The sequence below is a fragment of the Gymnoscopelus microlampas genome, assembly GCF_963454915.1.
Source record: "Gymnoscopelus microlampas genome assembly, chromosome: 13".
In the NCBI taxonomy this organism is placed as follows: domain Eukaryota; kingdom Metazoa; phylum Chordata; class Actinopteri; order Myctophiformes; family Myctophidae; genus Gymnoscopelus; species Gymnoscopelus microlampas.
Window position 1 is genome coordinate 40674774 of NC_139950.1, and position 12527 is coordinate 40687300.

A 12527-nucleotide genomic window follows, 5' to 3' on the forward strand; every position below is an offset into this window, starting at 1 on the left:
TTTCTGCATCATTAAAGTTTTTGATTTCTGTAACAGTTAAGAAGAAACAAACATCTCCTGGTACTTGAATAGCCATCTCATTAGGAATCATGCTCCTTTCCTACCGTGACAGTGACACCGAGACAAGATATTGGATTCTGCTCAACCTGTTTTCAGGTCAATAATTGTGTCTTTATTTCCTGTCTTAAAGAAAAAAAGAAAGAAAAAAACTAAAGGAAAAAAAATACGACAACCTGAGACTGACCTCAGGACCCACACTGACCTCATCTCGAAGATGGTGCCAAATCTCAAACAAGAAATATGAAGTTCATGGCTAGAGATGAAAATTGCATGGATTTATTTCTATCTATAACAGAGTGAACTGAGAGAAGTATTATGATATGAAATATTGCCTCTTTGTAGTCTCCTGGGTGCTATCCTGCACATAATTCTCATTGGGGTCCAGATATGTTGACCTGTGCAGCTGTATTGATGAATGATTAATATTAACTCTTTTTTTGCTGGGGGGGGATTTCAATAGCAGGCTTTGTCAACCCTTTGATGGATCAAACAAAATTAAAGGAAACAGCAACCCAAAACGTGTTACGTCTATTTCTGTGACATTGCACCAGCATGCCTCTCTCACCATGATAACACAGAGGCGTTTTTGTGTACAGTGGAGACCTCTTGTGGTTAAACTGATTGGGGAATCCAGATGGACACCCACACACAGTTTGCCTGGTATTAATTATTTAGAAACCCAAACATATAGTATAGGTCTGCACTGTCTTCCACCGGTGTAAAGTAACTAAGTACATTTGCTCAAGTACTGTACTTAAGTAAAGTTTTTAGATATTTTTACTTTTTTACGGGAGTTTTTCCAATTTTCAATACTTTTTTTTACTTCTACTCCACCTCATCTCAGAGGCAAATATTGTACTTTTTACTCCACTATAATTATTTGAAAACTTCAGTTACTAGTTACTTTGTAGATTTTGATTCTTATTACAAAACATATATTAACCACTTCAGCTCTATTTATATTTTGGCCATTACAATGCATCGCAACGAGTCGCATTGTGAGCTTGTAGATCTGCTATTTTTGTATACATTTTATACATTTGAAAACTTGTGAAATGGGACATTCTGCATATTGAGTAGCTACTTTTTACTTTTGGTACTTTGAGTACATTTTGATACTAATACTTTTGTACGTTTAGTCAAGTACATTTTTTATTCCAGACTTTTACTCGTATAACAGACTATTTCTACATTGCAGTATTGATACTTTTAGTATCAAAAAATGTAGCACTTTTTCCAGCACTGCTGTCTTCTGGTGGGTTCATGTGTCATAAACACTGTTGGACATCACATGAATAAAAGCACAGTAGCTAGTAGTTTCATGTATTGCAAGTGCAACACTGACAGTGATGATCTATTAGCCTCATAATATGTTAGCATCACTTGAGTTTCTACCCCCATCAGTAGATCAATGACACCTTTATACTTTTTCTGTGATGGATTATTCTGTTTTTTTTTATTTATTATATCAAAGTATTCTGTGGTGATCTGATCAAAAGAAACTCTTAAAAAAATACTGGATAATACAATGTATAATATTGGCAAATAGGCCTATAATTGGATATGCCCATTCCATTCTAATGTTTGTCATAGGATTCTTCCTCTTAAATTATTTATTGTCTACCATTATAAAATTGTACGTTGTGCATATTGTGTTCATCTATCATTTGACTCCATGCCTGCTTTCAAATGACACACACACACACACACACACACACACACACACACACACACACACACACACACACACACACACACACACACACACACACACACACACACACACACACACACACACACACACACACACACACACACACACACACACACACACACACACACACACACACACACACACACACACACACAACCCTTTATTTGATTGGGCTATTGAATCGGCACTACATATCCCAGAGGTCATAGCGGTCTAAAGCTGCTCCGCTCCCATTGGTCCATAATCCTTCCACACAGGGAGGCAGGCAGACATGAGACGGTGTTCAGAGACAGAGCAGCAGAAATGTGTTGCTCACACACATTATTATTCACTGTGGTTCCGCCCAGGCAGGAGCAGAAGGACTAGTAGTGTGCGAGGAGAGAGAGGAGCCAGGAATCCAATGTCAAGTTGTTGAATGAAGGCTGGGTGGATGTGCTTTAGTGAAGAAGAAGGAGTCCGTCCTCCATGCGTAGCTTAGCGCTCATTCTTCTGCCGTGTGCTGTAGCGGTCGTGGGGCACTTGTGGTTGACATACCGAAGCAGCAGCAGCACCAGGGAGCCGGAGAGAACACATTCTGGTACTGTGTGTGTTTGTGTGTGTGATTTATCATCACGAACACCCTCGCAACTTTTTCACATGCATACAGGGGTGACCTTAAGTTATTATTAAGTTATTATTACTGTCCACAACTCAACCCAAAGACCCAAAGAACGTACTTTGCTTTTGATACGTTCTTTGGGTCTTTGGGTTGAGAGTTGTGAACAGTAAATGCAATGCAATGTAGCCTTCTAGCCTTGGATCAAGACGGTAACGGCCAGGTGGGCACTAAGGGACATCTGGGCTGGGCACCTCGATGTAAAATTGTCTATTTTGTCCAAAATGTAAAAAAATGCAAAATATTTTGTTTTTTTTAGTATACAATTATACAAGTATACAATTGCTACAAATAGCTACAAAACCTGTATATCCAGTCATTTTGGGGCATAAACAAGAAGTTGAAGGATAAAATTAAGTCTGATATTGATGTGCCGTGCATGTTCACATCATGGATACTTTTCATTGCTTAAGACCATTTTTCAAATATATATATATTTTTAACATTTTGGACAAAATAGACCATTTTATATCGAGGTGCCAAGAGATGTCCCTAGTGCCCACCTATCCTGTATCCCTTTCAATAGTTCTCTAAGGCTGGGCGTTGCTGGGATCAGCTTTAGCTTCTTCCAAACCAGAATGAGGCTATAGTACTACTGTCTGTCTAGCAAGAGAGAAAGCATCCCAAGGCATTATATATGACACTATACCCTACCTTTTGATCAAAATCTAATCCATTACCTGTTGTGACACGTTAATTGCATCGCCTGCTTGAGAAGTTGCACAGCGGATATTTACATCTCATCCTGTGTTTTAGAATATTTGGTTTTGTTCATGTTTTTTTTTTTCTTCAATTCAGATAACTATGACGTTTTGGTGGGAGTGCTGTCGGCCCGACACCATCATGACCTCCGACAAGTGATAAGAGAGACCTGGCTGGGATACCTCAAAAACCACCCTCACTTTCAACACAGGTCATAGCCTACAGTACCTTTTCCTCCTTGCAAAAATGATGTATTGAAATAAAGCCTTTACTTGGTTACTTGTATTTTTTCCCTTACCTTCCCCACCTAACTGATGTGAGCACAGATATGGCGTGATGGCCTTTAAGCAACCTCCCGTTTGCCGTAACCATGGTAACGGGGTGTATGTGGTTGGACGGACAAGCTTTCGGAAATAAGCATCTCTTATACGTAATGTGATGTGACCTAAAGCTCGCAAAAGCACAAAGACGTGAATGGAATTTTTTTGCTGCTTCTGTCCAGGGTGGGGGTGAAGTTTATCGTGGGTGAGCATGGATGCCCCATTCCAGAGGAAGACCGACAAGACCCGTACTCCTGCACCCTCCTGAACCTCACAGAACCAGGTAATAATGCCTGATTTCTACTCGGTCGCAGCTGTCGACAAGTAACACAAGTACTGATCTTGAAGCTAAAAACATGGTCGCATATTGCAGTGGTTCTCAAACCTTTTCATGTCAAGGACATGTATTTGGCTGTAGACTCCAATCTGAAAATATGTTGTGCCATGGACTCTCATACAAGATTTGTGTTGATAAAATGTTTTCGTTTTTTCTAGACAAAAAAACAAACAGAGCTTGTGAGCTTGTAGATCTGCTATTTTAAAACAGCTGATGTATATAGGGTTAAAGTTATTAAACGGATCTTCATGCTATGTTATCTATTATTATCTATTATTTTGCAGTGGGGATCCCTTGGAAACACCTCAAGGACCCCTGGGGGTCCCCAGACCCCACTTTGAGAACCACTGCGCATTGAGCCTTAAACAATATGTGTTCAACAAGATAGACCTGTGTTCACCGCACTTGGCGATCCAAATGTAATAACGTTTAGAGAGAGCTGCTGCTTATAGAATCGTCTGCCTGGGTGGGCATACATCAATACTGTGGACGAGAGCATAGTCTATAACAGGAGAGAGGAGTCAAGAGAATGAAAATAATGTAGGTTCAGAAAAAAAAGAGAACCTTATTCATGCTCGCCCACAACTCAAGGACACTGTTCAGCTCCCATTGATACCCAAGGCCACAGAAAAAAATCTTTCTCCCACTGACTCAACCCTTGTGCCGCTGCTAACATAACGGTTGATTTGTGTTTCCAGTCATTTCAGATAATATTTGTCTTAATTAAAACACATGCAGTTAATGTGGACAGTCATTTTAACTGGCCCTGATATTCTTTTCCGTGTATGAACAGCTTATCCATTGCAAAATGTGTACTTAACACTTTGGATGAACAATGATTTGCTTTACATGAAGGCAGCATATTAATTGTCCAACCAAATGAGTGTTTTTTTATGACAGTTGAATTTGGAGTTGCTTTGCCATTATTTCCTCCCCAAGCTCTTTCTCTGTACTGCACTGTTAACTGATGCCAGTGTTAACATGATGTGTCTCAAAGGAGACACGTTCCTCAGAGGAATTTAGGAAGCAGCGAGGGCTGTCAAGATTACAAATTTAAGTTGACAATTCATTGTCACACAAATAATTGTGATTAATGATTTTAATTGTGTTTTTTGGCATTGAACATTGGAACCTAATTACTGTTTGCCTTTTAGGCTTCGTAATCAAATATTGCACAGGGCAAAGATATGACTATATAACTTAAATATACAAAGAAATGACTGATATTTAATCATTTTCAAAATAGTAGAAATAGCTGATCTACAAGCTTGTAGATCAGCTATTTCTACTATTTTGAAAATGCACATGGAAATGATGATGACGATTATGCGAAATAATTGCGATTATCTCAAATAATTGCGATTAGGCAATTATGTAATGAGCCTAGAATAAGGCCTAGAAGCAGCTTTAGTGTGAGATGTTATACTAGTATGTCCTTCTACGAGACGTAAAAAGCTGTTTTAACCACTTAAACCTAGGCCTGTCACAATTATTACATACTCGTCTAATCGCAATTATTTTAAATAATAATCAATGAATCAATTCCATGTTAAAAAATGTCATATTTTCAAAAAATGACAAAAATAGTGGAAATGGCTACAAGCTCAAAACGTTTTGAGCTTGTAGATCGGCATTTTCCACTATTGATGTTTTGTTAGTATATTTAAGTATAAAGTAATTATTACGAAGTCTAAAAGCCAGACAGAATTTGTATTCATAATGTTCCATTAATTTTCAACGACAGAACACAATTAAATCGTTAATCGCAATTATTTGAGTGACATTTAATTGTCAACTTAAATTTGTAATCGTGACAGCCCTACTTGAACCCCTAGCATATACCTATTCTTGACATGTCATAATAAATGACGAACATAGGCGAACTTTAAGCCCAAAGTGTTGTGAGAGATTTGGTGTTGTGTGATTTTGACTGCAAATGTCATAGCTTTGTACAGAGATCCTTCTATAAAGATAGGGACAGACAAGGCATCACAAGAATTGGCAAAACAAACAACAAAAATCATCTAATTTCCTTGCTGAAGTGTTTATTTTACGGACACAAGAAAAGACATGCTGATTGATTAGTTTCAGCCCAGAGCATCATAGCTTTTTTGCGGGCTGTGTCAATAAGCTAATTGGTTTCTCTGATTTCGTTTTTTATGTTATAAATATTTAGGTAGTGGTGTGTTAAAAGTGTAGTGTAAGTAGTGGTAGAAAGTATTTGTATTTTTATTTTGTGAAGAACTGAATAAAGTCCAAGTTTGTAATGGTGTCTGATAATTTTAAGTGCTGTTTTGCCATACAAAATTGAGTATACATTTAAATTGCCTCAGTTATTGAATGAATTGGCATAATCAAAATGGCCCATGCCAAGAAAAGCACTCAGAGTTTTCATACTTGCTAAGCAAAAAGGAAAAACGGCACTTCACTAAAAGCATCTCCATGATTATCAATGAATATACTGAAAGAAACATTTGATAACCTCTTGCTGTCCCTTTCAATTATTCTCTCTCCCTCTCTTTCTGTAATTGTCTTTTGTTTTGGAGTGAACAGTAGAAAGGATCTTGTGTTGAAAGCTCACTTTTAACAGCCTTGTACTCTCCATTGATCTCCTGGGTAATAAACTGCTCTTTTGTAATTAAGAAAGTAAAGAAACCACACTGACAAATGGAGGCTGGCTTTGAAGACTGCATCCCCAAGAACCAGCTTCTCAAAATGCTGATGATGAAGCTTTAATAGAGCATGCAAAAATAAAAATGCATGCCTTTGTCTTCTGAGAATGGTGTCTTGTCTCCCACTCCTCTCTCATCACCTAATCATTTCTGCTCTCAGAGGATAGGCTGTCAGCATGTTGGGATAACATTGAATTTCGGGCTAGTTCAGTAAACTTCCACCGTTGACTCCCAGACTTCTCTCTGTCAGTGGCAGAGCAAGGGACGGAGATAGAAATAGTGAATGTGACCGACCCGACGTTGCTGACTCCTGCTGAGGTGTCCGCCATAGCCCTGGACTTCAAGGTCCTCCATCCAGTTGTGATTACCAGGCTGGGAGTGTTTGCCAGCGGACCCAGCCACGAGCTTCAGGGAAATGTGACGGTGAAGCTGCACCAATTGGACCAAGAGGTAGACCGTTGCTCTTATTCATTTCTCAAGACACACGGCATGAATTGGTTGGAGGTACTTGACGGAATGGCCATGCTTGTTCTGTTTACTTATTGTTTTTTTTATATCCAATTAGAGACGATACCCTGTTCGGACTGTTGTTGTTTCAAAGACAAATTGCTTGCGGTGAAATGACTCTAGTACTACTGTAGGTAGAAAATACAAGAGAAAATAAAACCTTGGCCAGTTTCACACCTCTCTGAGTTAAGATATATATCCTTATGTGACATCACCTTGTTTCACACCTCAGGAGTAAAGGCTCTTGAGAGACACAGTATACCCTTATGTGACATCACCTAATGTGATATCAGAGACTCTGGTGTGTTGCAGGAGGCTGTGGTCACTGCCCGCTTTAGTGGCGCCAGCACGGGGACCATTGTGAATGGGGTGTGGTACAAGCCAGTGGAGCAGTTCATCTTACCCAAGGTCAGTTCTCCACATCCAGGTCATTTTTAATTGGGCGGGATGGTGTGACACACTAACCTCTCTTCTTTTCCAGGGCTTTGAAGGGACACTGGTTTGGGAGAGTGTGGACACTGCTGGATTGACCACGGTCAACTCCTCCTGTGTGCAGCTCAATGACGGAGGAGGGGTTCTCAAGATGTCATCTGTGAGTGTTGTGGAGTTCGAATATAAATATAGAGAATAATAAAATTCAATTGAAATTCAGGATTTTTTTTTTAAAAGAGAGAAGACTCATGATTTTTTTTTTCAACCCCCAGATCGAAGAAGGTATCTTGCCTCACAGAAGTGCCCTTGGCTTTCCTGGATTGGCTGGAGGGTTCACCATCACTATCTATGGTCAGTCCGGTGGCCTCTTAATTCTGATAATGACAACAATACGTATTACGATAATATTATATATATATATTAATATAAGACATACATACAGAACATTTAACATACCATTGCAATAACATAAGCCAATGTTCAAGGCCCTTCAACATACTTTTAATCTGGGATTAAGCTTCAGATCTGATATTAGGATCGACTGGTGCACAAAAGATCAGGCTAACCCGTTAAATTGTGCAACCCTGTCTCTGATATGTTGGTAACAATATACTGTATAATATATACTGTTCAGGACATGTTTGGGGTCAGAGACGATGTTGTTTCCAAGTCTTAATACTGTATGTTATTATGGTAGGCTGATTCAGAGTTTCTTAAGGGGTTGCCCTGCCCTACAATCTTGAACAGCTTTTCATTTGGTGAAGTTTTGACCTTAAAGTAATGGACAAATGCTTTTCGTAGTATAGTATTACAATACTGTGGAACACATAAATTTGAAAAAAAAACTACTAAAGAAGTATTTGTCTTCTTGCTGGAGAAAATGTTATTCTTTGTTTTGTCTTTTTGCATACAAATTCAATGTGGTGCGATCGTTACATAACATTAGGACCGTTATAAGAGTCCTGTGTCCTTTCTGAAAGTGATTCACTCTAAGGGAACATTAGAAAAAAGTAAATCTTGTAATTTCATCAGATCATTTCTGTTTTGGCTCAGAGCTCTTGCTTTTATGCCAAGTGGATTTATTTCCCACCCTCTGCCTGCTTCTGCAGTATTATTCTTTTATGCCTCTTCAATGTTTTTGTGTTTGATGAGTTAATGTACAAAATGCAAAAAAAAACAAAAAAACTTCAGGTCACTTTTTTCTCATTAAAATCATTTAGGATCAGAGCTTTTTATGTTCTCTTCACATTTTAACCCACGTTCTCCCTCGTAATGCATTCTATGTAATGCCATATGTCTAGGGCTGTCACGATTACAAATTTATAATATATATATATATATATATATATATATATATATATATATATATATATACATATATATAAATAAAATATTCGGAAATGTGTGAAAATGTTTCAACATGGAAATTATTATGACGATTATGCAAAAAGAATTGCTATTATCTCAAATAATTGCGATTAGACTAACCCTATTATGTAATAATTGTGACAGGCCAACATATGTCCATCTCTCACCACTACCTGTCTGTCTGTCTGTCTGTCTGTCTATCTGTCTGTCTATCTGTCTGTCTCACCACTTCCTTGTCCCTCTGTACCAGACGGAGAGGGTCTGTCTGTGCTACTGCAGGGCCGTGCAGCGAGGATGGAGCTCCATGCCTCAAGGCTGAAGCAGGAGGACTTGTCTCTGCAGCAGGAGAGCCGCAGGCATCAGGACATTGTGTTTGTAGATGTGGTGGACACCTACAGGAATGTGCCTTCCAAACTGCTCCAGTTCTATAAATGGTACACCAGCAGCTAATGAATCTACCCGGTGACTCAAATATTGCCTGGGCCTCGCAGGAAATCACCAACCTGAAATGAAAATGTGCTGTTCATTTAAAATGACTTGTCGGTAGCCTGAATAATTTGGCCAGAGAAATGGTATGGTCGTAGTTCATCAGGCAGCAAGTATGAAAACGATTCATAAGGGGGGGGGGCTTTGTATTATTTATTCACTAAACCCCTACCATTCTGTCTCAATGGTATTTGATAGTAAATCCTCCTATGAGTTGCTGGAGAGAAAAGAAAAAAAAGTTGTCTATTAATTAAGGTTGCAAATTCCTTCTCTGGTAGGGCTGTGGGAAATGCTGACTTTAACCTTCTCCTGAAGACAGATGATGATTGTTATATCGATGTGGACTCTGTATTAATGAAGATAGACCACCAGGGCCTCAAGCGCAGCAATTTCTGGTGGGGGAAGTAAGTACAGCGCAGTGTCTCATTGACCCATCTGTCTGAACATGTTGACGTTGTGTATTGCGGTCGTCCGTTCAGTTTGTTGCCATCTAAAGTTCTGAACACTGTCAGGTGGAGTTAACATGATGGTAACTGGAGTAACAGTGTGCATGCTGTGCCTGGTTAAAGTACATGTTACTGTGAATGTGAAGCTAATACGGCTGTAGCGATGACACAGTTTTCTCCTGAAACTAGTTTCAGACAGAGCTGGGCGGTGGATCGCATTGGGAAGTGGCAGGAACTTGAGTATGCCAGTCCAGCCTACCCCGCGTTTGCTTGTGGCTCTGGGTATGTGGTTTCCCGTGACCTGATCCAGTGGCTAGCCACCAATGCAGAGAAACTGAAGGCCTATCAGGTGTGGTACCCGCCCGGTATTGAATAATGATTAAGCAAAACTTATCATAAATGGCAGAGTGATAACTGGGTGTCTTTGTTGTCACAGGGGGAAGATGTGAGCATGGGCATATGGATGGCTGCTGTTGGACCACAGAAATATCAGGTAAAGCCCAGGAAAAATAATCACCTGTCTTCCAATTCTGACAGTGATTTTCCATAATCATAGGTGATAATACAAATAGTTGTACTGTATTCATTATTATGCATTATTGGTTGCATGACCATTGGTAGCACATATAGTGCACTGTAAAATCCTGAGTAAAAAAAGAACCAATAGTGAATAGGACTTCCAGGTTGAGTACAGATTGAGTGTTTGGCTCCAATGAGGAAATTCAATTCATACATATCAAAGTTGATTTAATTTAGAATATAAACAGAAAAATGATGATTACAAAAAGATACCCTGGGGAAAATAAAAAATCATGCCGATCAACCCAAAGATGGTGTGGCGGCTGGAGCAGAATGCCAGCATGGTAATGACTCAACAACAGGATCAGCGCACATTATAGATTAGCGAACTAAACTCTGAACTAAAGCAAGACTTCAAAAGGTTCAAAAGAAGAAATCAAATGTTATATGAGAGGGGAGTTGGTCAAGTTCAAGGCAAAACACGAATGAGCAGCTTATGAACAATATGCAAGCCATACAGAATGCGAAAATGGACGAGATGTAAATAGAAACGTGGATTACAGAGGCTAATGTTGCCATACACTGCACAGGATCAGCAGAAACTAGAGGACAAGTTGAATGAATCAAGAGCCAGACTAAATAATCTGCGTGTTGATGGTGTAGCAGAGGGCACAGAGTGCAGATCAGTGACCTGCCACAGAAGCCGAGCCCTAACTCGCATCTGAGGCCTATTGTAGTCAACTTTCAGCAATACAGCACCAAAGAGGTGATAATACAAATATCACAGTGACAGAAAATCACAATTGCAGAGATAGTTTGATCAGGACTGTATAACCATGGTTCTTTAACAGACATTAAAAAGTATCTCAAAGAAAACCCTTCTCTCCCCACAAGAGCATAATAAAATAAAACAATTGGGATATATAAATACTTCATATTAAGAAGTACCAAATAAAAAGTATAAATACTCATAGAGGGTTTGGCATTTTTGTATATAATTAAATTAAATTGGAATCCTAGAAACAAATAATAGTTAAAGTGGGCAGATGTTATTTTAAAGGTGAAAAAGGTTACCTTCATAAATGTGTATTCACCTCAAGATAAGATTTGCATTTGATTACGTGAATCCAGAAACAAATTAATTGAAATATCACCCAGAAGTATTAAGCATTACAAACAGCTATATACAGACACCTCTAAAGTGGAAGTCATTAATTCAATTGACCTTGTATTGGCAAAGATTTCATTTCAGCAGAATTTATACTAGAATAAATTAAGAATACAGCTGGCAATTCAAACTGAAGAAAGACCAGAGTTAGCGGTGGTCCATCAGACAACATCTTCAAAGAAGAGCTATCTCCCCTTCTGCTGAAACCATTAAATTGGATGAAGATGACGGTAAACTCCCCCATCATGGAAAGAGGCAATCATTACAGTAATCCAAAAAGAGGGAATAGTTAGGAAATATAATAGTAATTACAGGCCTATTTATAAAAATGCATAAGGATTTGAGAAACCTCTCCCAGAATGAATTGATGAAGACCAAGCAGAATTAGTAAAGAAAAGAAAGGCAGAAGTAGATACTTAACCTAGACAGATTTTGAGGACGCTGACTCATATCTTGTGTGTACATTCTACTGAAAGTGACAACTACTGAACTTTATTATTGTGCCCTCCTACAACCTCAGTGTTCACCTTTCCCTTTTTTTCTGTTGAATTAGTTATTCATTTCAGTTGATATTTGTATCTTGAGTCGTGAATGTGTTTATTTGATGTACCATGACAATACAGTAAAAAAGAAAAATGACATTGGGGTGAATTTTCTTATGCTCTGTACTCTTTCTAGGATCCTGGCTGGCTGTGTGAAAAGGAGTGTTACCTAGACATGCTGTCATCCCCTCAGCACACTGCTGAAGAGCTGCGGATCCTTTGGGCCAGGAAGAGGTCTTGTGGAGACCCATGTGGCTGTCCTTGGGGTCATTAAGACCAATTGTTTCCACAGCTAGCCCAGAAAATTGAGGGTAAAACACAATGGACACTGGTTAACTTCTTTGTTTCTCTTCTCTAAACTTTTTCCCTCTACTTGAAATCTTTTCGCCGAAAATAGCCAATCTGCAAGCTTATAGATCTGCTATTTTCGCTGAATGTTTGCCTATTATGACATGCCCAGGATAGTTTTCATGTGGTTAAGGTCTCAATCTGAGATGCCTTTGGAGATTATCAACTATGGTATTGTTAAACACAGACAAATCGATTTTTTAAGATTAGGACTAGTTTTAAAATGTCTTCAAGAAGTTCATATTACACCA

General features: G+C 38.8%; 1 protein-coding gene across 1 annotated transcript; it reads left to right on the plus strand.

Annotated features, from left to right (window-relative positions):
- Positions 1-2072: 2072 nt before the first annotated feature.
- Positions 2073-12527, plus strand: b3galnt2 (beta-1,3-N-acetylgalactosaminyltransferase 2). Its single transcript, XM_084075723.1, has 12 exons — positions 2073-2351; positions 3228-3342; positions 3634-3734; positions 6711-6910; positions 7280-7375; positions 7449-7559; positions 7672-7750; positions 9018-9201; positions 9532-9657; positions 9889-10048; positions 10136-10192; positions 12065-12527. Exons 1-12 carry the CDS (start codon positions 2240-2242, stop codon positions 12200-12202), a joined length of 1479 nt encoding a protein of 492 aa, XP_083931849.1. The 5' UTR covers positions 2073-2239; the 3' UTR covers positions 12203-12527.

Excerpts from the sequence above, each read along its gene's own strand:
- b3galnt2 (XM_084075723.1), top strand. The coding sequence starts at position 2,240 with ATGCGTAGCTTAGCGCTCATTCTTCTGCCGTGTGCTGTAGCGGTCGTG. Across the intron at positions 7,376-7,448 it reads AGCAGTTCATCTTACCCAAG|GGCTTTGAAGGGACACTGGT; the intron begins GTCAGTTCTCCA and ends CTTCTTTTCCAG. Across the intron at positions 7,751-9,017 it reads GTTCACCATCACTATCTATG|ACGGAGAGGGTCTGTCTGTG; the intron begins GTCAGTCCGGTG and ends CCTCTGTACCAG.